The sequence below is a fragment of the Suricata suricatta genome, chromosome X (genome assembly GCF_006229205.1).
Source record: "Suricata suricatta isolate VVHF042 chromosome X, meerkat_22Aug2017_6uvM2_HiC, whole genome shotgun sequence".
NCBI lineage: Eukaryota > Metazoa > Chordata > Mammalia > Carnivora > Herpestidae > Suricata > Suricata suricatta.
Window position 1 is genome coordinate 51,199,394 of NC_043717.1, and position 27,909 is coordinate 51,227,302.

At 37.6% G+C, this 27,909-nt stretch overlaps 1 protein-coding gene across 1 annotated transcript in view; it reads left to right on the forward strand.

The window, feature by feature from the left end:
- Positions 1 to 252: 252 nt before the first annotated feature.
- The window catches only part of KIF4A (kinesin family member 4A), a 123,905-nt gene continuing 96,248 nt past the window's right edge, over positions 253 to 27,909 (forward strand). The window contains exons 1-6 of the mRNA XM_029929997.1: positions 253 to 372; positions 488 to 602; positions 5,233 to 5,423; positions 6,774 to 6,866; positions 10,370 to 10,536; positions 10,777 to 10,871. Coding sequence (XP_029785857.1) covers positions 253 to 372; positions 488 to 602; positions 5,233 to 5,423; positions 6,774 to 6,866; positions 10,370 to 10,536; positions 10,777 to 10,871 — 781 coding nt within the window. The remainder of the gene's footprint in view (positions 373 to 487; positions 603 to 5,232; positions 5,424 to 6,773; positions 6,867 to 10,369; positions 10,537 to 10,776; positions 10,872 to 27,909) is intronic.

Consider the following 27,909-nt stretch of genomic DNA (forward strand, 5'->3'; position numbering starts at 1 on the left):
GACTCTACTTTGCTCTCTTCAGAGTGTCGGACTGACGGGCTGCCCTATCGTGGCCAAGTCTGCGGGACAGTGGCTTTCCTGAGGCAGCGATCCCCTTGGGACGGGGAGGCTGCTACCGCTACTACTGAGTTCCATAACCAACCTATCCCACCTTCCGAGGAGGACGGGAACTTCCACCCCTCCCGACCTACCAAAATTCATTAGCAAGTGTCTTTTCTTTTCTCTCCGCAGTGACGGTGCTGTGGTAGGATCATGAAGGAAGAGGTGAAGGGAATTCCAGTAAGAGTGGCACTGCGATGTCGCCCTCTGGTCCCCAAAGAGATTAGTGAGGGCTGCCAGATGTGCCTTTCCTTTGTACCGGGAGAGCCGCAGGTGCGTGGCAGAGTCCTGGGCCGGCCTCTGAACAGCTGGGGCCAAATGGTAGTGAGGGGCGTGGTCTTGCCTTTCTTTTTTTTTTTTCTTACTCCTTGTCCCCTGCCTTCTCTAGGTGGTGGTTGGTGCTGACAAATCCTTTACCTACGATTTTGTATTTGACCCTTCTACTGAACAGGAAGAAGTCTTCAATACAGCAGTAGCACCACTCATAAAAGGCGTATTTAAAGGTAAGGCAATGTAATTCTTCTACCACTTCTCGGGCGTATAGTATGTGTCAGGCACTGTGCCTGGATGCTGTAAATGTAGGAACGAATGAAACCTGAGCCCTGCTTTCAAAAAGCCTACAGCCTAAGAACTAACCCAGTATCATTTGTGAAAGTCTGTATCCTTGAGGCTAGTTTGGTTCTATATTTGTTTTGTGGGGTTCTGCTCATATTTACCTTATATATATTTTTGTTTGTTTGCCCTGGACTCCATTAGATTCTAAGCTCTTTGATGGGTGCTGAAGATGGGTATGCCAACCTACTAAGGCCCAGGTACTGCAAAGCCTGTTGAGGGATTCAGAGAAAAATTATATAGCTTCCAGGCCCTGGAGGAGTTCAAAGTCCACGGGTAGGAGTGGAAGTGGATGACTACATACATAATTTTAAATGCATAAAAAATTTTAAACTTTTTGCATTTATCTTTAAGAAAAGACATTTTATTTTATATTTTTTAATGTTTATTTACTTTTGAGTTTTGAGGGAGACAGAGCACAAGTTGGGGAGGGGCAGAGAGAGACACACACACAGAATCTGAAGCAGGCTCCAGGCTCTGAGCTGTCAGCACAGAGCCAGATGCGGGGCTGGACTCCACGAACCATTACATCATGACCTGAGCCAAAGTCAGACGCTTAACTGACTGAGTCACCCAGGCGCCCCTAAGAAAAGACATTTTAAAAGTTAAAAATACACAGTAGAATCAGTCCTGCTGTAGAAGTAGCACTGCATTCAAAGTGGTATGATAACTATAAGGATGGCACTAACTCTGCTTGGAGGATTAGGAGTGAATTTCACAGCACAGGGAACCTTTGAGATAGGTCTTGAATGATGGGTAGAATCCTTAGATGAAGAAGGATATTTTCTAAAGCCCTTGAATACTCTGACCAGTTAATCTTTATTAAAGAAGCTAAGGCTTTTGTGTTGTTGAAGACCATAGCAGGGTTCTAAAGAAGGGAACAGTGTCTGAGAGGTGTCTAATTATTGTTATTCTTTTTTTTTAATTTTAACTAGTTTTATTTTTTAAATTCATTTTTGAGAGACAGAGAGAGACAGTGCGATCAGGGGAGGGTCACAGAGAGAGGGAGACACAATCCGAAGCAGGCTCCAGGCTGTGAGCTAGCCATCAGCACATAGCTCCTCACAGGGCTCAAACCCATGAACTGTGAGATCATGACCTGAGCCGAAGCCAGACGCTTAACCAACTGAGCCACCCAGGTGCCCCTGCTATTCTTTCTTTAAATGTTTGTTTAGTTTTGAAAGAGGGAGCGAGTGAGTAGGGGAGAGGCAGAGAGACAGGGATTAGGGATCCGAAGCAGGCATTGTGCTGACAGCAGCAATCCCATTGTGGGGCTCGCACTGAAGAACGGTGAGATCATGACCTGAGCCAAAAGGATACTCAACCAAATGAGCCACCCAGGCACCCCTAATTGTTATTTTAATACAGAAGTTATTCAGGATTCAAAGCAGAGATCTATGTAAAAGAAGTAGAAGCATGGCACACAAGTCCCTTAAAGATGAAAGGCACATTTATACATCATCTAGTCTTACTTTGCAGCCAAAGAAAAATACTTTCCAGCAATATCTCTAAGTGAACTTACAATGCCTATTTAAAATTCTTTTAAAATAGGGATAGAGAACTCACTGTCTCACAATAGGGGGTCCTATTGGTTGGATTTTGGACAACTCTAATTGGGTTAGATTATATTGAGATGAAATTTGCTTCCCTATATTTTCTACCCAGTGATGTTAGTTCATCCCTCAGATAAATAAAAGCCTTCTTTCCAGGCAACGGCTATTCATATGCTTTTTTTTTCTACCCTTTTTAATGATGTTATGGCTCAGGACACATTGAACACTTTGTTTCAGGTTTTTTCAATATTAAATCAGGGCCACCTGGGTGGGTAGTTGGTTAAGCATTGGACTTTTGATTTCAGCTCAAGTCATGACCTTGCAGTTCGTGAGTTCAAGACACAAAGTCGGGCTCCACAGTCAGTGCAGAGCCTGATTAGGATTCTCTGTCTCTCACTTTCTCTGCCACTCCCCTGTTCTCTCTCTCTGTCTCTCTCAAAATAAATAAATTAGTAAACTTAAAAAAATTTTAAATATTAAAACAATAATCTCAAACTTATAGAAGTGTTGCAAAAACAGCAAAGAACTTTTTTCCTGTATCATTTGAGATGAATTATTGACCTGATGCACCCTGAATATGTATGTATATTGGCTACAATCAAAGACTTCCTCCTGCATAACTATAATATAAAGATCAAAATCATGAAATTAGGATTGCTGTATTACTACCATCTAGTCCTCAGACGTCTTTCAAGTGTCACCAATAGTCCCAATAATGTCCTCTAGAGTAAAAGGATCTCATTCAAAAACACTGTTGTATATAGTTATACTGCCTCTGTATAGTCTATTTCATTTTAAAGTTTTTTCAGTCTTTTTTTGAAGATCACAGGTCAGTTATTTTGTAACCTGTTTATCAATTTTGGTTTGTCTGATGTTTATTTATGATTAGATTCAAGTTGTATATCTTTAGTAGGAATATCACAGAAGTGGTGCTGTACTCTTCCCTTTGAATCTTATTGGGCAGCACATGATGATTTATTTTGTTACTGCTGATGTTCATTTTGATCATTTGATTACAGTACTATCTACCAGGCTTCTCCACTATAAAGTTAATCTTTATCCTATTTACACATTTGGAAGACAATTATATGATTCTGTCTAAGTCTCTTCTAATTAACCATCCCTCCTTTCCTTTGGTTATTCCAGAAACAATATGGTTCCCAGGCCCTTCATTATCTGGTCATCTTCCTCAGAATGTACCTTCACAGTTTAATAAGAGTACTATAGTTCTACTTTTATCTTAACTTGCAAAACTATGAGAATTAAATTAGAGTCTTAAGAGGCGATATAAAGTAGGTAGTGATTCTAATATATATACATTTGATTAACATTGCTCTCATTTGCAAAGGCAAAGCCAATATTTTTTCACTCAGCTCAGTGGCATCCTTTTGTACTCTGAATTCCCAATACCAGAGAGCCCCAAATATTTTGGAAAAAGTACTGAGATTTGGTTTCCCCAGCTACTACTATATACACATATCTGTAGTATTGTAGAAGATTGTGGAATTTTATGCTTTTGCCCTGAGGTTGTATCAGGTGATACTAGCTATTTGTTACAGTGGAAATCTTGATTTAACATCTTATGATGTTTCAGAATATCAAAGGTCTTCATTTAGACAAACAAGTTCTTTTAAAAAGAAAAAAAGTCCAAGAACATATATCACATTGAATCATACTAAAATGATGACATGCAACAATAGCCAAAACATGGAAGGAGCCTAAATGTCCATCACCTGACGAATGGATCAAGAAGATGTGGTATATATTCACGATGGAGTACTACATGGCAATGAGAGGGAATGACATATGGCCCTTTGCAGGAAAGTGGATGGACCTTGAGGGTGTCATGCTGAGTGAAGTAAGCCAGGCATAGAAGGACAAAAACCATGTTTGCACTCATAGTTCTAGCAGGAAAACAAGAGAGACCTAATGGAGAACCAGGGGGAACGGAGGAGGGAGAGAGAGTTGGGGAGAGAGAGGGATGCAGAACTTGAGAGACGATTGAAAGCTGAGAATGAACTGAGAGTTGAGGGGGAAGGGGGAGGGGGGGAAAGAGGTGGTGGTGATGGTGGAGGGCACTTGTGGGGAAGAGCACTGGGTGTTGTATGGAAACCAATTTGACAATAAACTATTAAAAAATAAAATAAAATGATGACATGTCTATAAGGAGCCTGATAATATGGTACAGATACACTCTGAGAGTTTAAACAGGGAGCAGATGCTTTCACTGACTATAAAAATCCACTTTGTTGCCTTTTCATATGAAAACTGGTTAATCAAAAACATATATGTTGGAATCCCTTCTATTTACGCAACTTCTACAGCTTTCATTTAATTCCCATAATTCAGAATTGCTAGAATTAGAATTATAAAGCTCTGGATGGCTCTTTGACAATGACTGGGCCACCTTCATTATCTCAGTCATATTTTTATTTTTTTATTTTATTTATTTTTAAAACAAGGTTTAATTTTTACTCATATTTTTATATGTTTTACTTCCTTGGGGCACCTGGGTGGCTGAGTCAGTTAAGCATCGACTTTGGCTCAGGTCATCATCTAAGAGTTTGTGAGTTCAAGCCCTTACATCAGGCTCTGTGCTGACAGCTCAGAGCCTGGAGCCTGCTTTGGATTCTGTCTCCCTCTTTCTCTGACCCTCCCCTGCTCATGCTCTGTCTCTCTCTCAAAAATAAATAAACAAACAAATAAATAAATATTTTTCTTCCTAGCTTTTATGGGTCACGACGAAGGGCATATATTCTGGGGTTGGTATTTTTCTTCTTTGCTTGTTTGGACAAATGTAAAATCATGGTACCCATCTAAGTTTTCTCTATGTCTGCTAGTCCTAAGAGACCCTTGTCTTAAGAGAGCAATCTCAATTTTGTTGCAAATAATCACTGAAGGAAATTGAGTATATTGATGGGTTGAAATTATTTAAGCACCACTATCCATGTGACTTCTATTTTGCCAGGATACAATGCAACCGTCCTGGCCTATGGGCAAACTGGCTCTGGAAAAACCTATTCAATGGGAGGTGCATACACTGCAGAGCAAGAGAATGAACCAACAGTTGGGGTTATTCCTAGGGTAATACAATTGCTCTTCAAAGAAATTGATAAAAAGAGTGACATTGAATTTACTCTGAAAGTATCATACTTGGAGGTAAGTGATTTATCTTTAATGATACAGAATTCAAATATAACTTTGGGTAGAAAAAATAAATCCAAATCATGTTTTTCCTGGCATGACTCAAATTAGTAAATTGCATTTTAGTAAATTACATTTTAATAAGTTGATAGAGAAAATTTACTGGCTCAGTTGGATCTGGCTCCTGCCCAGTTCTTTTCTTGTCAGAATAGTCTGTTTAATCTGATTGTTAGAGGAGTTGGCATCGCCACATAAAAAGATAATAGGAATTCTTTAATTCCAATTTGGCCTCCACTGCTCATTCCCTGTAGAGTATGCAGAAAAATATTTGATTTCCTTTTACTGTTTTGAAGCCTAAGTGATAATGCTTCTGGTTTCAGGAAGAATGTTATTATAAAAAGTGGGTGAAGTATTGAGCTGTGTATGTGATAATAGAATATGCTTATTCAACAGATATTTATTAAATACCTATTGTGTTACAGGGCCTGTTCTAGGTACTGAGGATATATCAGTGAACAAAACATAAAAATCCCTACCCTCGTGGGGTTTTCATTCTGGTGAATGTCACTATACAAGTAGATTGACACGTATGACCTATGACATCAAACATACGTTTAGGAAATTTATGGCTTCTGGGAAACTAGCTGGTTGGTTCCATAGCAGTGATATCTTTAACAAGCAATAATTAAACTTATATAATTTATGCATGCCATTATATATTGTATATGAATACTTAATCCTGGAGTTGAATCTTAAAATGTTAATATGTATAGGAGATATAGAGTTGGAAGATGGGGAGTTAAACATCATTAAGATTAGCCTTCTTGAATATCTTGATTAACCCAGTTGTAGTCAAGGTAATCAAATGTAAAACTTACTTAAGAACCTCGTATGTTGAATAGTAACAGCCATAATAGCAAACAAATATGGTGCTTACTATGTGCTCAACGCTGTTCTAAGTTCTTAGAGTTCTGGTTTTTGAAATATTAGTTGCCACTTCTCCCATTTGCTGCTCATTTCCACCCTCCACTAAGGACCCATTACTTACATTTTAATAATCAGGAAGGTGATGCTGTCATGACACCATCAAAGAACTGAATTTGGTCACCCATGTAACTTTTCATCATGTCCGCTATTCCCAAGAAGCTGTCGTTAAGAGAGCAGTCTCAATTTTGTTACAACTAGTATGTCAATTCATTCTTGTATCAAATGGTTACATGTAGAATTAACGTCCTTTTCTTTATTATAAGAATAATATGTTATAAAAAATTTTTTAATACAGGAAGTCACAAAGAATTTTAAAAATCACCCAAGATTACCACTATTAATGTCTTGTGTTTGCCACTTTGTTTTTAACAATACCAGATTTACAACGAAGAAATCTTGGATCTTCTATGCCCATCTCGTGAGAAAGCCTCTCAAATAAATATACGGGAAGATCCGAAGGAAGGCATAAAGGTGTGCTTGTCTCTCATTTGATGTTACTGAAAAGTGTTGACCACCACTAACATTTACATCCCTTTTATTTGCCACTGTGGTTTTAAATGACTACTGACATCTCAATCTTTTGGGGTTTGAGTGATCTTAATTACCTTTGTTAATTTAGAATTCCTAGATGGGAGCTTTTGTGGGGAAGGAAGTTCCTTCATATTCCTGTTACCTACTTCTCTTTTTTTTATTTAAATTCAAGTTAATATATGGTGCAATATTGGTTTCAGGAGTAGAATTTGATGATTCATCACTTACATATAGCACCCAGTGCCCTCCTTAATACTCATCACCCAGTTAGCCCAACTGCCCACCCCACTCCGCTAATAAAATAAGGTAAAGATAGGGAGGGAGGCAAACCATAGGAGACTCTCAAATACAGAGAGCAAACTGATGGTTACTTCCTGTTACTTTTTGAAGGAATGTTAATATCGATTAAATATTTATTATATACAGAGTTCTAAGACTGGGCTGTTTAATACAGTACCCACTAGCCACAAGTGGCTGTTTAAACTTAAATGGACTAAAATATAATGAAATTTAAAATTGAGTCCCTTCATCACACCAGCCACCTATCAAGTGCCCACTGGCTACACGTGGCTGGTGGCTACTGTAGGACAGCACAAATAGAGAACATAACCATGGTCACAGAAAATTCTGTTGGCACAGCACTATAACAGACATTGTGCTAGGCTGTGGGATGATATTTAAAAAGGAAAAAAGGTGAATAATATAAAAAATTTAAAATCCATAAATACCATAGGAAGAAGAGATCACTTATATGAGAGGCTTCTGTCATATGGCTTAGATGCAGGATGAGGAGCTGAATAGAAAATTCGAGGCAAGGTTGGGAGTTTTGTATATGGGAGTGGACCATATCCAGAAGCTAGTATCGAAAACATGCAGAGCTTGGATCTAGCTCCAGCTTGAGTATTCAGGAGTGGAGAATCCAAGGCTGGAAGTGGATGAGTCTATGTAACTTGGGGGAAATTGGTAAAATAGTATCTTACTCATCTTCTTTTCCTTCCTCTCTTCCCTGCATGGAAAGTTGAAGGTTTAGGGTACAGGTACATGAGGAGCAGGTGTGCTTCTGATTTTTTTTCCTTCTGGGTTATTAAGTCATTAGCAAGATATTAAATCAAGGCTTGAAGGGTCAGACTTATTTGAAAACCTGAAAAATTTGGAATACAAGGGGACGATTTGAATAGTGGGGATAAGAAACCTGGGCAAAATGCGTGCTGTCACCCAGAAAGAATATTGGTACTGAGTCAGGTTTCAGCCCAGTTCCAAGATCTTCTATATGCATGCTAAGGCAGGAATTAAATCCCAAGCATTATTTGAGGTAAAAATTTCAGTACAAAGAAGTGTGAGTTTCTGACTTAAATTAGAGTGGGTAAGAACAAGTTTGTCAACACTCTTCAGATGGGATAGCTGGAATAGAATGGAATAGAAGTAGAGAGAAAAGAAGTAAGGGTATCCTTGTAGTAAGGAGCAGCTTAAGCAGGAAAGCAGGAAAAATACTCTTGAGGGTAATAAGGCTATACTGGTCTGTCTGGATTAGAGGATTTGGGTTGAGAATTACTATCTAGATGTGTTAGGACCAGATTATGAAGCCAGACTAGAGTTTCATTTGTTCCATTGCTGTGAATAGTTTGTAAGTAGGATTGGTATGGCCACTTTTACTGAGATTTTATTTTATGTATATATCTTTCCAACTATGTTAAGTCCTGGAGGTTAGCGAAGTGTCTTAAAAATCTCCTTGGGGGGCGCCTGGGTGGCTCAGTCGGTTGAGCCTCCGACTTCGGCTCAGGTCAGATCTCACGTTTGTGGGTTTGAGCACCGCGTCAGGCTCTGTGCTGACGGCTAGCTCAGAGCCTGGAGCCTGCTTTTGGTTCTATGTCTCCTCTCTCTGCCCCTCCCCCTCTCATGCTCTGTCTCTCTCTGTATCAAAAATAAACTAAAACATTTAAAATAATCTCCTTGGGGGCACCTTGGGGGCTCAGTTGAATAGGTGGCTGACTTGATTTCACCTCAGGTCATGATCTCGTGGTTGTTTGTCAGCATGGAGCCTGCTTGAGATTCTCTCTCTTCCTCTCTCTCTGCTCCTCCCCCACTCATGTGTGCATACAAACTCTTTCTCTCTCTCAAAATAAACTTTAGAGAAAAATCTCCTTGGATCCTCATTATGTAGCACAGGACTTAGTAACTTGGTGACATTTTAGGAAGCAGGATTGTAGGGAGACTAAACAGAAATGGATTGAAAAGGAGACAGGGGCACCTGGGTGGTTCAGTTGGTTGAGCGTCTGGCTTCAGCTCAGGTCATGATCTCCTTTTGGGTTTGAGCCCCGTATCAGCCTCTGTGCTGACAGCTAGCTCAGAGCCTGGAGCCTGTCTTCAGATTCTGTGTCTCCCTCTCTGACCCTTCCGTGCTCATGCTGTCTTTCTGTCTCTCTCTCTCTCTCTCTCTCAAAAATAAATAAAACATTTAAAAATTAAAAAAAAAAAGGAGACAGACTAGGATGAGGAAGGCCATTTGGAGAAACTTTACCTTATTCTTCACGCATGAAGTAACATCAGCCTAGACTAGGCAGGTAGATATGGAAAGGAAAAGGAAACGATGGATGCAAAAGAAAAATGACTAGGAGTTGGTGATAGATGAGACATGGAAAAATGGGAGAAAAAGAATTGAAGGTGAATCTGAGGTTTTTGAGAACAGAGATTATAATAGAAGTGGAGAAGTAGAGGAGAGAATCAGTGTTGGTGGAAGGAAGAGAAGTTTTGTTTATAATTCACTATTTTCAAGGTGTAAGTAGCAGGCAATTCAAAATGAAGGACTAGATATCAGGGCCACAGATGTAGGTTTGGGAGCTATTGAGTAATAAAATCATAGCATATTTGGGCTAGAAGGGCCATTATAATCATCTAGGTCAATCTCCGGAGGCTCCAAGAGATTTTAACCTGTACAAATTCTCTTGGGTGGATATATACCAAGCCTAGGACTCTATTTTCCTCATATTTCCACTAGTGAAAATGAAGTATAAAATAGGTCAGAGGTGTAAGGAGGAACATAGGGTCACATGGAGAAAGTAACAAAGAAAAATACCATAACTATTTGTGTTGCCCTTGGGCTTCTTGGAACCAAAGCTTACCTTTGCTTGGGGGTTCTCCGGAAGTCACCTATCCATTGCTTTATCCTGAAATCTAGAGATCTCTTTTAGCTCCAGTATTATCTGGGACCTTTGCTTTGGAAGTCCCTATGGGAGACTGGAGACCTTGGTTTGCAGTGATCCCAGAGTTGCTAATTAAAATAGTTCTCATTACCACAACTGTTCTATTTATTGAGGTTCTACTGGAACATGAAAGCATTCTTTTTTTAAACTACCAATCCCTATATCTCTGATGAAGTATTTAAAACGGAATCATAAATAAGTAAAGTTGAATCTTAAGGAAAGTTTTTTCTTTCTTTGAATTAGATTGTGGGACTCACTGAGAAGACTGTTTTAGTTGCTCTGGATACCGTTTCCTGTTTGGAGCAGGGCAACAACTGTAGGACTGTGGCCTCCACAGCTATGAACTCCCAGTCCTCCCGATCTCATGCCATCTTTACAATCTCCATCGAGCAAAGGAAGAAAAATGACAAGTAAGTTACAGTTACAGCTTCAAGAGTCAACATTTTTAACTTAGTTCAACTGAAGTTGAATATTAAGTTGCTTCTTCGGCTGATTTGACAAATTCTCAGAGATCAGTACTCTGAGCACTAGTAACCAGTGGAGCCATGTGGGCTCACTTGGAAGAACATGAGAGCCAGCAGGTCAGCTTTGACACTCAGCTACCCTCAAGCTCACATACCATTCTCACTGGTGTCTTCTTGTCATCGTAGGAATAGCAGCTTTCGCTCTAAGCTGCATCTTGTAGACCTTGCAGGATCAGAAAGACAGAAGAAAACCAAGGCTGAAGGGGACCGTCTAAAAGAGGGTGAGAAAAATTAAGGCCACAGTTGTGGATGAAAACTTCCAGTACTCTTATTGTATTGTTGCTGCCTTGCCTGAAATACTTCAGGTCGTATTCTAACAGTAGCTGCAATTCAAGTTTGAGGCTGATTTCAGAGATAGTGAAACATTGTTTCTTTCCCTTGCACTCATTTTCTAATGTAGGGATGAGATTTGGATCTGGCCCTGGGTTTGATTTCATCTGGTCCAGGCAAGTTTAAGTTTTTGTTCTGTTCTGCCCCCCAACTCCTTATGATTAAAATCAGTACCCTGATTCTGTCATCTTAAGTATTCACTATCCTTCTCAGACACTGTCACTTACAAACCTCATCAGCATGGTTTCCAGATGTTCATTTAAGTTGTTGGATATACGCAATGAAACTCCTAAGACTGAAAAAACCCTGTGGTGTATGCTATTAGACACCTTTGTCTAGCATGATAGTGGCTAATCTGCATTAATCTGCATTAATCTGGTAATCTGCATGCTTTGGGAATGATCTTTCAAATGATTATTAATCTAGCAAACAAAAATTAACAACCAGCTCCTCTTTCTCAATGTTGTACCTAAGGATCCCATAAAAGATTTTGCCAAATGCCTTGCCATAGTTCAGGTATACTATGTCTGCCCTATTTCTCACAACTACCAGTTCAGTAACAATACAAAAAGAGAGGCACCCAAGTGGCTCAGTCACTTGAGCCTCTGACTCTTAGTTTCAGCCCAGGTCATGATCTCAGGGTTGTGGGATTGAGTGAGCCCTGTGTTGGGATCCATGCTTGGCTTGGGATTCTCTCTCTCTCTCTTCCTCTGCCCCTCTCCCTCACTCACATGTGCTCTCTCTCTAAAAAATTTAAAACAAGAAATAAGGATTAACCTAAATTGACTTCTTTGTGGATTCAAGCTGCCTTCTAGCACTCATTCGTCTGTTCTTATAAGCCATCCCTGTAATATTCTATCCATAATAATCTAGAAGACTTACTGGTCTGTAATTTATAGAATTAACTTCTACCTCTTTTTTTTTGAAAATTGACATTGCATCTGTCCTGTTTTCTGGAACATCTTTCTCTGTGCTTCCTCAAAGATCATTGACATAGATAGCTTCAGCATTCTCATTTGAAATTACTCTCACTTTCCTTGGTAATAATTCCTCTGGCCCAAGATATTTGAACTCCTATTAAAGTAGTTCAGTTTTCACTTACTACCTCTTTACTCATATTGGGTTTCAGTTCCCTCTTGGAAACTGAGAATGCAGAAGCAAAAATAGTAATTGAGGAATTTTACCTCTGTCGTATGTCATTATTATACTGCTGGCACAGGGCAGAGACCTATTTCTTTCTCATTCACCTTTTTGTTCTGACTGTATTTGAAAGTGCCCTTCTTGTTCTGTGTTTGCACTGTGAGATGTAACCTTCTTAATACTATTTTTAAAGGTTCTTTTGCCTCTGTCTTTTTTTAGGTTTACAGTTCTGAGTTTTTTTTAACAGCTTTATTGAGATATAATTCACATACCATAAAAATCACTCATGTAAACTGTACATTTTGTGGATTTTAGTGTATTCACAAAGTTGTGCAGCCATCACAATCTAATTTTAGAACATTTCTATCAACCTCAAAAAGAAACTCCATACCAATTAGCAGTCATTCCCCATTCCTACCCCCTTCTCTAGCCCTAGGCAACCATAGCCTGTATTTGCTATAGTCAAAGAACATGTGGTCTTTGGGGAGTGGCTTGTTTCACTTAACATAAGGTTTTTAAGGATCATCCATACTTCATTCCCTTTGACTACTGAATCATATTCCAGTGTATGGTTATACAACATTTTGTTTGTCTATTCATCAGTTGTATCCATTTTGGCTATTTTGAATATTGCTCTCTGAGCATCTCTGTATAAGTTTTTGTGTAGACAAATGTTTTTTTTTTAATTTTTGGGATTTTGTCTTTTAATTTTTTAGAGAGAGAGTAAAAGAAAATGAGGGGGGAAAGGGGCAGAGGGGGAGAGAAAGGAGACTCTCAAGCAGGTTCCACTCCCAACACAGAGCCCAACATGGGACTTGATCCCGTGACCCTGGGATCATGACCTGAGCCAAAATCAAGAGTCAGACGTCCAACCGACCAAGCTACCCAGGTGCCCCTGTGCAGAGAAATGTTTTAATTTCTGTTTAGATATATACCAAAGTCTGTAAAAGCTGGGTCATATGGTAACTTTTTATTTTTTTAATTAAAATGTATTTAATATACCATAAAATTCACCCTTTTAAACTGTACAATTCAGTAATTTTTATATATTCACAAAGTTGTGTAACCATCATCACCACAGTAAATTTTAGAACATTATCATCAACCCAGAAAGAAAACCCAGACGCATTAGCAGTCATTCCCTATTTTTCCCCAACCTCCCCCCACTACCACCCTGCCTGTCTATGACTAATCCTCTTTCTGTCTCTACAGATTTGCCTTTTCAGGACGTTTCATACACATCTAATCATACAATATATGGTCTTTCGTGACTGGCTTCTTTCACTTAACAATGTTTTCAAGGCTTTCCATCCATGTTGTGTAGCATGTTTCACCACTCCATTCCTTTTTATTGCTGAACAATATTCTATTAAATGAATATATTAATATGTTATTAATTATTAATACATATTCATATATATTTATCCATTGATGGACATTTGGGTTGTGTCCACTTTTGGTTATTATGAATAATGGTGCTGTGAACATTGATGTACAAGTTTTCAAGTGGGTGTATGTTTTCATTTCTCTTGGGTCTATTACCTAAGAGTGGAATTGCTGGATCATATGGTAACTCTGTGTTTAACTTTTTGAAGAACTACCAGACTATTTTTCGGAACAACTATACCACTTTAACTTTCTTAGGATTGCTACTTTTGGAAATCTAATTCTAATTCTCTAAAAATAGGATTCTAATTCTTCTATATTCTTACTTTTATTATTTCTTTTTGGTTTTGATTTTATTGATACTTCCCCCCCATTCTTTTCTTTTTAGTTTTCTGTTTTTGAGAGAGAGGGTGCAAGTGATCAAGGAACAGAGAGGGAGAGAGAATCCCCACAGGGGCAAAGAGAGGGAGAGAGAGAGAAATGGGGCTCATCTAACATGGGGATTGAGTTTACCAACCGTGAGATTATGACCTAAGCCAAAACTGGATGCTTAACCGACTGAGCTACCCAGGCAGCCCTGTTATTTTTTAAATTGTGGCCATACTAGTGAGTGTGAAGTGATAACTCATTGTGGTTTTGGTTTGTATTTCCCTGATGGCTAATGATGTTGAGCATTCTTTCATGTGCTTATCAGCAATTTGTGTATCTCTTTAGAAAAATGTTCATTCGGATTCTTTGTCCATTTTTTAATTGGGTTATTTATCTTTTTATGGTTGAGTTAAGTGTGTTCTTTATACTAACCCCTTATCAGTTTATGTGTGTTCTGGATACTAACCCCCTATCAGCTACATGCTTTACAAATGTTTTCTCCCATTCTCTGGGTTATGTTTTCACTTATTGTTGATATCCTTTGAAGCATACAATTTAAAAAATTTTATGACATCCATTCATCTATTTTTTCTCTTCGTGTGTGTTTAGTGTTATGTCTTTTAAAAAATGCCTAATTCAAGGTCACAAAGATTTATGCTTGCTTTCTTCTAGGAGTTTTATGGTTTTAGATGCTGTATTTAAGTCTGATCCATTTTGAGTTAATTTTTATATATGGGGTGAAGTGGCAGTCCAAACTTCAGTCTTCTGCATGTAGATATTCAATTATCCCTGCATCATTTGTTGAAAAAACTATTCTCTCCCACAGAATTGTCTTGGCATCATTGTCAAGAACAATTGGACTTTGAATTCTATTCCATTGATCTGTATGTCTATCCCTAAGCCAGTACTATACCATCTTGATTACTGTAACTGTGAAGTAAGTTTTGAAATCAGAAGTGTGAGTACTCCAACTATGTTCTTTTTCAAGATTGTTTTGGCTATTCTGGGTCCCTTGCATTTCCATATGAATGTTAGGATCAGCTTGTCATTCTCTGCAAAGAAGGCAGCTGGGATTTTCATATGGATTGTGTTGAATCTGTAGATTAATTTGGGAAGCATTGCTGTCTTAGTATTAAGTCTTTCAATTCATGAACCTCAAATCCTTTCCATTCATTCATTTAGATCTTCTTAAATATCTTTCAGTACTTTTTTTTTTAACTTTCAGGTCATAAGTTTTACGCTTGTTAAACTTATTCCTAAATATTTTATTCTTTTCAGTGCTGTTGTAAATGGAATTTCATTTTCAAATTGTTTATTGAGCTTTATATAATCATCTTGTATCTGCAACTTTGCTGAACTTTTTAGTTCTAAAAGGTCTTTCTTTACTGGATTCTTTAGGATTTCTATATAAAAGTTCATGTCATCTGTGAACAGATATAATTTTACTTCTTCCTTGCTGGTCTGAATGCCTTTATCTCCTTTTCTTGCCTCCTTGTCCTGGCTAGAACCTCTAGGACAATGTTGAAAAGAAGTGGTGAGAATGGATATTGTTGTCTTGTTCTTGATTTTAGGGGAAAAGCACTCAGTCTTTTACTATTAAGTATGATGTTAGCTGTGGGTTTTTCTTTTCTTTTAAAAAATGTTTTTTAATGTTTATTTAGTTTTGGTGGGGTGGAGGGGCAGAGAGAGAGGGAGACACAGAATCTGAAGTAGCTCCAGGCTCTGAGCTGTCAGCACAGAGCCCGACAATGGGGCTCGAACCCACAAACCATGAGATCGTGCCCTTAGCTGAAGTCAGACACTTAACCAACTTAGCTACCCAGGCACCCCAAGCTGTAAAGTTTTCATAGATGCCCCTACGAGGTTGAAGAATTTCTGTCTATACCTAGTTTGTTGAGTGTTTTTATCATGTTTGTCAAATGATTTTTCATCATCAATTGACATGATCATAGTATTTTTGCTCATTATTCTGTTGATATAGTTTATTGCATTAATTGATTTTTGGATGTCAAACCAATCTTGTTTTCCCAGAATAAACCTCATTTGTTGTTTTTGCATATTTAGTGACTTTCTTGGACTAATTATGTAATTCCCAGTAATGTACAGTCACAGGTTAGTGGTTAGCCAACAATTGGCTGTGTTAGATGTGGGGGCTTGTCCCTAACACTCAGATTTGTTACAACTCTGTCTTAGTCACTTCTTGAACTGGGCCTCAAAGTCAGCCAGGCGTACAAAATAGAGTTTTTAGGTCTTTTCTGTAATTTTTAGTTCTTTCCTGAGCATGCACACAGCTTTCTAGATGTCCAGAAATATATCCAAGCTTTTTAAAGCCCCCTGTGGATACTTCATCCCCCAGATCTTCCTTTTAAGTTTTCAAGAAGGCACTTATTTAACTGTGGCTATTAAGTTTCATGTGTATCATCACCAGATATTTTTCTGTACCTAAGTGTGCATGTACATGTAGTAATATATTTGTTATATGTCTTTAAAATTTTTAGCATTGCTAACTTATTTCCTTTGAATTATACAAGTAATACATGGATAAATTCCTAGTATAAAAACAAGCAATGCAGATGAAGATAAAAGCCCCCCTTGATTTACCTCCCAATTCTAATCTAGGGATAACTACCTTCACCTGCCTGGTTTTTTTTAATTGGTGTTTCCTTGTTGTTTTTAAAGACAAATGCTGTCATACTGCATATATTATTTTTCAATTGGCTTTTGTCTCTTTTTTTTGTATCACTATATAAATCTGCTTCATTTTTAGAACTGCCATATAGAATTCTACAATGTACAAAGTCTATTGCATTTATTCCTGTTTTGAATGACATTTAGGTTGTCCAATTTCTAGCTGTTGCAAAATGATACCTCAGTCAGTAATCTTGTATTTGATACATACTTGAGAGTATTCTCTAGATTAAATACTGGGAAGAGGAATTGCTAGGGTGAAGAACATACTCATTTGAAATTTTAAATACCGCTAAATATTTTTCTCCAAAATGTCTGTCCCAGATGCTTGCTACCTGTACTATATGAGAATGTTTCCCTGTACTGTTGACAGTATTCATATCATTGACCTTTTTATTTTTGTCCATCTTGAACTTTGCATGTCATTTAAAAGATTTGTATTTCCCCCAATGACTTGTAAAATTATGCATTTTTCCACGTTATTGGTCATTCTCTTTCCATTTCTATGAATTGCCTGTTCATACCCTTTGCTTATTTTTTTCTTTCAGGTTATATTTCTCTTGTTGACTTTAGAAGTTGTTTATGTTTTCCAGATATTAATACCTTGTTGCATAAATTACATACATTTTTCTCAGTCTCATTTTTTAACCTTGTAATCTTTTCATTCATGTTTTCCTAATTTTTTCTTGAGGTAAACTTTGTATACAATAAAATGCACATATTTTAAATGTCCAGTTTGTTGAGTTTTGATAGTTGTGTATGCACTTCTAGCTATCGCCCAAAACATGATGTGAAACATTTCCATCTATCCCAGAAAGTTCGTTGGTACCCCATTCCAGTCAATCCACCCTACCATTTTCCATCTTTTTTAATGTTTTATTCATTTTTGAGAGAGAGAAAGACAGACAGACACACAGAGCGTGAGCAGGGGAGGGGCAGAGAGAGAGGGAGACACAGAATCTGAAGAAGGCTCCAAGCTCTGAGCTGTCAGCACAGAGCCCGACATGGGGCTTGAACCCACAAACTGTGAGATCATGACCTGAGCTGAAGTTGGACCCTTAACCAACTGAGCCACCCAGGCACACACACCCCCCATTTTCCATCTTAAGCAACCACTTTCTTTCTGACTTCTGTCACCATAGATTAATTTTGCATGTTCTTAGACTTCATATTAATGGAATCATATCATTTTTATTTGCCTGGCTGCCTTTGTTTACCATAATGTGGTTAGTTGTGGGCTTTTTTTGAGATTCGTCCATGTTCTTCCTTTGATTAATGATGGGTTCCTCTGTGTTGCTGAGTAGTATTCCATTATATGATTATACCATTATTTGTCTTTCTATTCTCCTTTAGATGGAAATTTGGGACATTTCCAGTTGTTAGCTATTATGAATAAGACTGCCTTGAGCATTGATATACAGGTCTTTTTGTTAATTTTTTCATTTCTCTTGGGGTAAATACCTAGGAGTAGAAGAGATAGATGTATGCTTACCTGTATAAGAAAATGCCTAATAGTTCTCTAACAAAATTTGTACCATTTCATAGCCCAGCAATGTATGAGAGTTCCAGTTCATTAGAGTGAGTATCAACTGGTGTCTCATCATTGTTATAGTTTGCATTTCAAAGATGACAATGTTGAACCTCTTTTCATGTACTTACTGTCTATTTATGTATCTTATTTTTTGAAGTGTCCATTCAAGTCCTTTACCCATTTTAACAAATAGAGTTCTTTGTTGTTTTTTGATAGTTTGTGACAGTTCTTTATATATTCTGGAGTCAAATATCAGATAATATATATTACAAATATTCTTTTACAATTTGTGGCTTATCTGTCTTTTTAATGATATCTTTGGATGAGCAGAAATTTTAATTTTTATGAAGTTCAGTTTCTCATTTCTTTTCGTTAATGCTTAGAAAAGCTCTAAAAGCTTTTAGCACAAAAGCTTGTATCCTGTCCATGAAATCTCTGCCTGCCCAGAGTCACAAAGATAAGCTCCCATGTTTTCCACTTGAAGCTTTATAGTTTTAACTTTTACAGTAGTCTTGTAATCTATCTTGAATTAATTTTTGGTTCGAAAGTGAGATGAGGGTTGAGGATCATCCCTCCAACCCCACATGGATATCTGACTGTTCTAGCACCATTTATTAAAGAGATGTCCCTTTACCCACTGACTTGACTTAGTATCTTGATATATTGAGTTAAAGATACATGTGTAGGTCTATTTCTGGACTCCATTCTGTCCTATTAGTGTATCTATCTATTCTTAAGCCATTTAATAGACGTAGTTTACAGTATATTTTAATCTCTGGGAGGGCAAGTTTCTCCTTACTGTTCTTTTATCAGAACCAGTTTGATTATTTTCTCTTCCAGATGAGTTTCAGAATCAGGCTGTCAAGTTCTATGAAAATTCACAAATTTCAAAAATTCTGAATTCAATTTATAGATTAACTTGAGAAGAATTGTGCCTACCCCTCCAGGAGCATTATCTCTGCATTTTTATTCAAGTCTTCTTTTATGTCTTTCAGTGAGCTTTTATAGTTTTCTTAATATAATTCTTACCACCTACCTTCATAGGCATATTTTGGAGTATTATGGTTTGTATTGCTATTTTGAATATCCCTTCTTCTATTTTATTTTTTAATCCTGTCTACGAAAAGTGTTAATTCAAATTTTGGTCTTGTATCTTACATTGCTGAATTGGTTTCTTAGTTTCCTCATTATTTGGCAGTTGTGTTTCTTGGGTTTTCTATGTAAGTATTCATATTATTCTCAAGTAGACATTTTGGCCTCTTCCTAATGTACTGTATTTCTTATTTCAAGTACAAGAATGAATAGTACCAGTGATAGTAGCCATTCTCATTTTTTTCTTTATTTACTCTAGCTAGAATGTTGCCAGTGTTTCAACTTTAATTATCAGTACAGCTCTGGCAGCCATCCTTTGTCAAGTTACAAGGATGTGACTTTTCAGGGTGCCTGGGTGGCTCAGTTGGTTAAACCTCCGACTTTGGCTCAGGTCATGATCTCATGTTCATGGGTTCAAGCCCCGTGTCGGGCTTTGTGCTGACAGCTCAGAGGCTGGAGCCTACTTCAGATTCTGTGTCTCCCTCTCTCTCTGCCCCTCCCCCTCTCATGCTGTCTCTCTCTGTATCAAAACTAAATATTAAAAATTTAAAAAAAGGATGTGACTTTTCGTTCCTAGTTTGCTAAGAATTACATAGTTTTAAAATAAGAAATGAGTGTTGAGTTTATCATTGGGAATTAATGATCGTGTAGTTTTTCTTCTTTTATTGTTAGAGTGAATTTTTAAAATATCTTTTCTATTAGTGAATCATCCCCAATTGACCATTTAAGTTATTCTTTCTGTACTTTGCTGGGTTTCATGTGGTAATTTTCAATTTAGGATATTTACATATATGTTTCTATGAGAGAATAGCCTGTAACATTTTTTTGTATGTGTGCCCCTCTTGTCCACTTTTGGTTTGAAGGTTTTGCCAACTGTAAAATATTAGTTGGGAAGGTTTTGATTTTTTTTTGTGGTCTGGTACAGTAACGTAGGAATTATCTTTGAAGTTTTCTTGAATAATTAGATTTTCTTTATCTGGAACCAATTTTGATAATTTATATTTTCTTAGAAAAGTATTCACTTTGTCTAGATTGTCAGATTTATTGCCATAATTTTGCATATGGATTTACATTATGGTTTTAATCCCTATATCTGTAATTATATCTCTACTTTTAGCTCATTTGTTTATATATTTTCCCTTTTCTCTATCACATTTGACAGATATGTTAATTAACTCTCCTTTTTCCTGTTTTTTTTTGCTCTCTATTAATGGCTTTCTCCTCAGTTTTATTTTGTTATTTTTTTTTGTATTGCTTCCTGAGTTGAAAGCTTAGTTCTTTTCTTCTCTTTCTTTTTTTAAGCTTTTCAAGAAATCAGGAGGGTATAATGAACACCCCACTTACCTGTCATACAGTTTCAACAATGACTAATTTTTCATCAGTCTTGTTTCATCTGTATCCTAACCACTTCCTCCAACTGATATTATTTTGAAGCAAATCCCAGATATATTTTTAAATTTATTTCAGTTTGTATCTGAAAAAAAAACTCTTTTAAGAATATAATCCCCTAAAAACTAATAATAATTAAATATCATGGGGCGCCTGGGTGGCTCAGTCGGTTAAGTGTCCAACTTCGGTTCAGGTCATGATCTCATGGTTTGTGGGTTTGAGCCCCGCGTTGGGCTCTGTGTTGACCGCTCAGAGCCTGGAAGCTGCTTTGGATTCTGTGTCTCCCTCTCTCTCTGCCCCTGCCCCCCTCATGCTCTGTTTCTCTCTGCCTCAATAATAAATAAACATTAAATAAATAAATAAATGTCAGTGTTCAAATTTCCAATAGTCTCATTAATTTTATTTATTTGGGTCAGGATCTAAACAAATTCACACATTGCTCTTACTTGATAGGTCTTTTAAGTCTCTTAATCTGTGGGTATCGCCTCCATCTTTCCTTACTCCTCAACTTCCTGGAATATTTATTTAAGAAATCAGGTTGTCTTGTAGAATTTCTCATAGTCTGAATTTTGCTGATTGCATCCCCTTGTAGTTTTAACATGTTTCTCTTTCCTCTGTATTTCCTACAAATTGGTAGCTGGATCCTAAATGACATTCAGGATAGATTTTTTTTTTTCTTTTTTCCTTTTAGGTATACCAATTGATTATTTTTCTTTTGGTAGCATAGTTCACTTGTTTTCAATTGTTCTCTAAAAAATACATTTAAAGCTTTACATTTTTCTCTAAGTACCACTTGAATATGGTCTTATAATTTTGAGAAATAGTCCTCTATTAATTTCTAAATTAGGTGATCAGACTGCCTTTTTCATTTTTCCTTTAACCTAAGAGTTATATAGAAGGTGTTTGTACATATCCTATTGTTGCTTATTTCTGATATATTGCATTATGATCAATAAATGTGTGTGATTTCTGGTATTTGAAATTTGGCCTGATTCTTGTTTGGTCTTTGTTGATATTCCATGTGTATTTGAAAAAAGTGTGTTTTCTGTTGGGTATGTAGTTCTATATGTACCTATTAGATAAACTCTCTAATTATATTATCCAGATCCTTGATGTTCTTTCTTGTTATTTCTTTAATATGTTATTTTGTCACACCATGACCAAGGATGTCAGTTTCTCCTTGTATTTACTTATACATTAGATATATGCATATATATGTATTTTATGCATTATATATATATATATATATATATATATATATATATATATACACACACGTTTTTTGCAGCTATTTTTTATTGAAGTATAGTTGACATATAGTGTTATATTAGTTTCAGGTGTACAACTTAGTGATTCAGCAGTCCTGTACATTACTCAGTGCTCACCATGATAAGTGTAGTCACCATCTGTCACCATACAATGTTATTACCATTATATATTTTGAAGCTATGTTGCTTCATGGCATATATCTTCTCAGAGGATTGTATCTATTTTGTCTGATTAATATTTTTTTACCTACTTTCTCTTTGTTAGTGTTTGCCTGATATATGTTTTTACATCTCTTATCAAAATCATGTAGCTGGATTTTTTCTTCCTTCCTTCCTTCCTTCTTTCCTTTCTTCCATTCATACCCAATCCAATGTTCTCATTTTTAATTTTTTTTAATGTTTATTTTTGAGAGAGAGAGTCAGAGGCACAGAGAGAGCATGAGCAGGGGAGGGGCAGAGAGAGAGGGAGACACAGAACTCGAAGCAGGCTCCAGGCTCTCAGCTGTCCGCACAGAGACCAATGTGGGGCTCGAACTCAAGAACTGCGAGATCATGACCTGAGCTGAAGTCATACGCTTAACTGACTGAGCCACCCAGGTGCCAACCCCCTGCCCCCGATGTTCTCTTTTAACAGAGGGTTTTATCCTACATATGTTTTATGTTTGTGTTTGGTTATTCCTGCTATGTCATTGGCTGTTAGCCCAGTGGCCTGCTTCTACTCTGGTGCCCCAGCCAATTACCATGGACATTGTCTCAAAGCTTTCTCGTGTTTGCTGAATCCCTTACAAATCTGCTCTACCCCTAGAGTTGGTGCCACCTTTTCACAGCAGTTCTCTCCTGTATGCATTTTTTTCTTCTGTTAGTCTTATACAACTGCTTTCAATCTCTCAAGAATTTTGCACTCTCGAGCCCACCAGTGATAGATTCACAGGTGGTTAGTGGCTGCTTACTTGGCAGCATCTTCAAAGATTTTTAGGGGCTCTCCAAGGAATTTCACTCACTTGCATTAGAGTTTTGTGCACACATTCTGGGTTACCTATTTTAGCTTCAAAGCTTCAGTTTCCTCATTTATAAAATAGGACTCAAATGTACACATACCCCCACAGAGATGTGAGGATTAAGTGAACTCGTGTATGTAAAACATGGAATTCCTGGTACATAGTAGCCTCTTAATGATCACCAATTCTATCTCCTGTCTTTTACTTGCTCCGGATGGTGATTAATAAGGAGTATAGGTGCCCTACTGATATTTATAGATAAGCCCAGCTGAATTAAGGACTGTAGGGAGCTTGCTAGGATGCTTGTCAACATTTGAGATAGATTTTTAGGGTGAAAGAGGCTTCAGGGTATGATTTGTCCTAGCAGAAGTAAGTTTTCTTTGGTTAATAAAATATCATTCCCAAAGCCAAGCTTCCCACTATATTAGAGGGAATCATTTTCTAGTTGCTAGCCGCTCTTGGATATTTTCAGAGGGTGGATATGGCCCATCAGAATTCTGTTGTATATTGCATTATTGGTGGTGGAAGAAAGCAGTGTATCAAGTAGATTTGATTTGTGAGGCAAAGAAGTTTATGATAAAATCCTGGCCTCAGATCAGGTGGGAGATGGCATTAACTGAAGGGAAATTAGCTAGAAAAGAAGACATAGGTGTATAGAGAGCAGACTGCAAAGAGAAAGATAAGTTTGATTTTGGACATGCCAGATTTGAAATGCATATTAGAAAAATCCAGGAGGAAATGGGAAATTCAGAACTAGAGCTTAGAAGCAACATCTGGTTGGGGAGCGGGGGAGTGCCTGGCTGGCTCAGTCAGAAGAGGATGTGACTTTTGATCTTAGGGTGGTAAATTTGATCCCCAGGTCATAAGTTCAATCCCCACACTGGGTGTAACTATTACTTAAATAAATAAAATATTTTAAAAAAAGAAGCAACACCTGGGCTGGAGATAAATCTTTGGAATCTATGGGTGAAGTTGCCCATGGAGAGTTGTATAGAGAAAGGCTAGATAACAAGAGAACCAACACTAAATATTAGTGAGGAGCACTAATATATAAGAGTCAGGAGTAAGTAGCAAATTAAAGCAGGTGAAGAGACATTTAGGAGAATAGTAGTAGCTTAAAAGCCAAGGTAAGAGTTTCTAGAAAAGAGGGATTGTCACCTGTGTCAGATATTTCAGAGTGGTTACATAAGATGAGGACTGAGAAGAGATGCATTTGTCCGTTGAGGTTTTTGGTCATCTTTGCCAGAGCGTGTTGTCAAGTGCTAAGGAATCAGGGCTGATATCTGATGGGTGTAATGGGGAGCAGGAGTGAATTTAACTACCATCCCGAGTGTGGTGTTTATCTTATCCGCTCATTTCCTTATTGTATCCCTTAAGAATACATAGCGATAATGTATGTGTTCTTTTGTCACTGGTGTTTTGTTTTTTGTTTTTGCTCAATGTTATGTTTGTGAGATTCATTCATCCTGATACAGACAGCTCTGTTGTAAGTTTTTTAAACTAGAGTCTTGGGTTTTGGGTCTGTAAAGTCATATCCGTTAAAAGAAAATGATCAGTTTGCCAATATTTATTCCTATGATTCTCCCATTTTTTGTTTATTAACAAGGAGAAGGCTGTCAAAGGATACACCCTGGGCTTGTAAAGTTGCTTTCTTCAGGAGGATCTAGTTTCTGATTTTAATTGGAACAGTTTTGGTGTTTTAGTATTTGGAATAATTGCCCCTGGTTTTGGTAAATAGTGTTTAATTAATTCTTTCAGTTCCAGAAAGTCTTTTTTATGCTGTACTCAGTCACCTACAGAGATCTTTTTTTTTAATGTTTTTTATTTTTGAGGGAGAGAGAGAGAGTGAGCAAGTGAGCACGGGAGGGACAGAGATAGAGGGAGACACAAAGCAGACTACAGGCTCCAAGCTGTGAACACAGAGCCTGATGTGGGACTCAAACTCATGAACCATGAGATCAGATGCTCAACTGAGGCATTGAGCCACCCAGGTGCCCCTAGAGAGATCTCTTTTAAGCTCAAGTTGTCTGTTTCTCTCAGCAAACCTGTTTTGTTAAAGGGCTGCTCTAAGTATTCTGCTTGTCCTTTTTTTGGCTTTGGAGTCCCCTTATGTGGATTGTTATTTTCCTTTGTCTGCTCATTGGAGCTCAAGTGTCTTAAGTCCCAGCAGCTGTGTCAGTAGAAAGGGCATGGTGGTTTCTGCCCATGAGCCAGCACTGTAGCAGTGATCATGTTGTCATGTCAGTAAGCTTCTCACACCGCTGGGAGGTATCAGGAGGAAGCCTCTCTCTAATCTTATTCCCTGGTGCTGTCCTTGTCTCAAGGTGGAAAGCACTCAGCCTAACTCTTCAGTTTCTTCTGAGCATTTTCACATCCAGAGAAACCTGGCATATTCACATAGACAATATTGACCATCCCCTAGGAGTTCATAGAGGCCAAGATGGAGAGTACTCCATCCTTGTACGTTAGCTATACTACATCAGATCCTAAGCCCTTGGCTCAGAGTTTTCATTTCTTCCAGAGATGAAAATCTCTGCATCACCTTTTACTATCAGGTCTAAGTCCCATCCTGGGATCTCATTCTCTTGGCTGACTACAGCACCTACTTGGCTCAAGAACAGAGGGGATGGATCAGACTTGGGAATAGACTTGGGGATCCTGGGATATCTTTAACCTACCATCTGCCCAAAAATCCATCTAAATTTTTAAAATATACTACCCAGTTCCCATGAAGTCATGAGATTCTTCAGTTTTCTAAAGTTTTTTAACTTCTCTAAGTCTTATTACCAATTTGACAAGTGAAAAATGGTATCTCATTTTTATTTCTATAGTTATTAGTGAAGTCGAGCATACTTTATAGCCCATTTATATTCTGGTTTAAATCACCCATTCAAAGTGTTTCTCTCGCTTTAGTTAGTGTGTATGCTGTACATTTCTTAAGTTTTTCTCTATAAAACATATTCAGATCCCTGCCAGATAGACTATAAGTAAATGGATGGATAACATAGATCATTCAATTAAAGTATAATATACATACAGAAAAGTGCCCACATCTTATACAGCTTGATGCATATGTGGTGATCAAGAAACAATATTACAAGCATACTGCTTATGCCCACTTATAATCTCTCTCTTCCCTACAGGATAACTTTTGTGTCTGATTTATTTCATTCAATGCAAGGTTGCCAGAGGAAATATAGGATGACTAGTTAAATTCGAATTTCAGATAAACGATGAATCATTTTGCATGGAACATACTTATATTACAAATGATTCATCGTTTATCTGAAATTCAAATTTAACTGGTTGTCCTGTATTTTTTTTACTTTTGCTAAATGTAGTAATCCTGACTCAACATTGTGCTTTCGAGATTAATCCATATTATTGCATGTAGTTGTAGTTCATTTTCATAACTATACATATTCCATTGGTGAATATGGCACAATTTATTTATCCTTTCTACTGCCGGATAAGCATTTGGGTAATCTCCAGTTTGGGGCTGTTATGAATAGTGCTGCTATGAATATTCTTGTATATATATTTTGGTGAACATATGCACCCAAATTCTTTCGATCCTGAATCCTCCTGTAACTGCTACCCTATCTCCTCTTCCCTTTAGAGCCAAGTCCTCAAAAAAGTTAACATTGCTTAGCAACACATATGATTCACTCTTAGTTACCTTTTTTTTATGTTTTTTATTTATTTTTGAGAGACAGAGAGAGACAGCGCGAGCAGGGGAGGGTCAGAGAGAGAGGGAGACCCAGAATCCAAAGCAGGCTCCAGGCTCTGAGCTGTTAGCACAGAGCCCGATGAGGGGCGCAAACCCACGAACTGTGAGATCATGACCTGAGCCAGAGCCGGACACTTAATGAACTGAGCCACCCAGGTGCCCCTTAGTTACATTTTTGATGAGATATAACACATACAGAAAATTGCATAGATGATGTATATAGTTAAATAATTATTAAGTGAACAATCATATAACTATCACATAAGATGAAAACCCAAACATTTCTAGTGCCTGTGTATACCTTTCTCAGATCATGAACTCCTCCCTTCCTTCTAGAGGTCACCACTCCTGTCTTTTGTGATGGTAATTCCCTTGCTTTCCTTGATGATAGTGCTACCTGCATATAAATCTCTAAGTAGCATAGTTTAGATTTGACTATTTTTTAACTTTATATAACTGGAATCATACTGTATGTAATCTTTTGTGTCTTACATCTACCAGTCAACATTGTGAGTGAGAGATTCACCTATGTTGCATATAGCTGTGGTTCCTTTATTTCCATTTTGGTATAGAATCCCATTATATGACTATACCACTATTTATTCTTTCTCTGTTGATAGATAGTACATTTGTTTCTAGTTTGGGGGTATTATTAACAACACTCTTATGAACATTCTTGTTGATATACCTTGATGCAGATGGGTAAGAATTTTCTGAGGTATATACTGAGAAAGAGAATTACCGGGTCATAGAGTACATACCCAACTGTTTTCCAAAGTATTCCAGTATATGAACGTCCCTGTACCTCCATATTCCCCAACTCTGGTCAGAATTTAAGATTTTTGCCAATCTATGGGGTACCTGGGTGGCTCAGTTGGTTAAGCGTCCGACTTCAGCTAGGGTCATGATCTCACAGTTCGTGGGTTCAAGCCCCACATTGGGTTCTGTGCTGACAGCCAGAACATGGAGCCTGCTTCAGCTTCTGTGGCTCCTTCTCTCTCTGCCCCTCCCCTACTCGTGCTCTGTCTCTCAAAAATAAACATCAAAAATTTTTTTTGCCAATCTAGTGAGGAGTGAGAAATCTCATGTGGTTTTAATTTTCATTACCTTAATGATTAAAAGGGTTGATCACCTTTTTCTTTAAATGTTTATTTATTTATTTTTGTGAGAGACAGAGAGAGGGAAGGACGTAGAAAGGAAAAGAGAGAATCCCAAGCAGGCTCTGCACCATCAGCATAGAGCCTGCTGTGGGGCTCAAACTCACAAACCGCAAGATCATGACCTGAGCCAAGTCTGACACGTAACTTACTGAGCCACCCACTTGCCCCAGGTCACCTT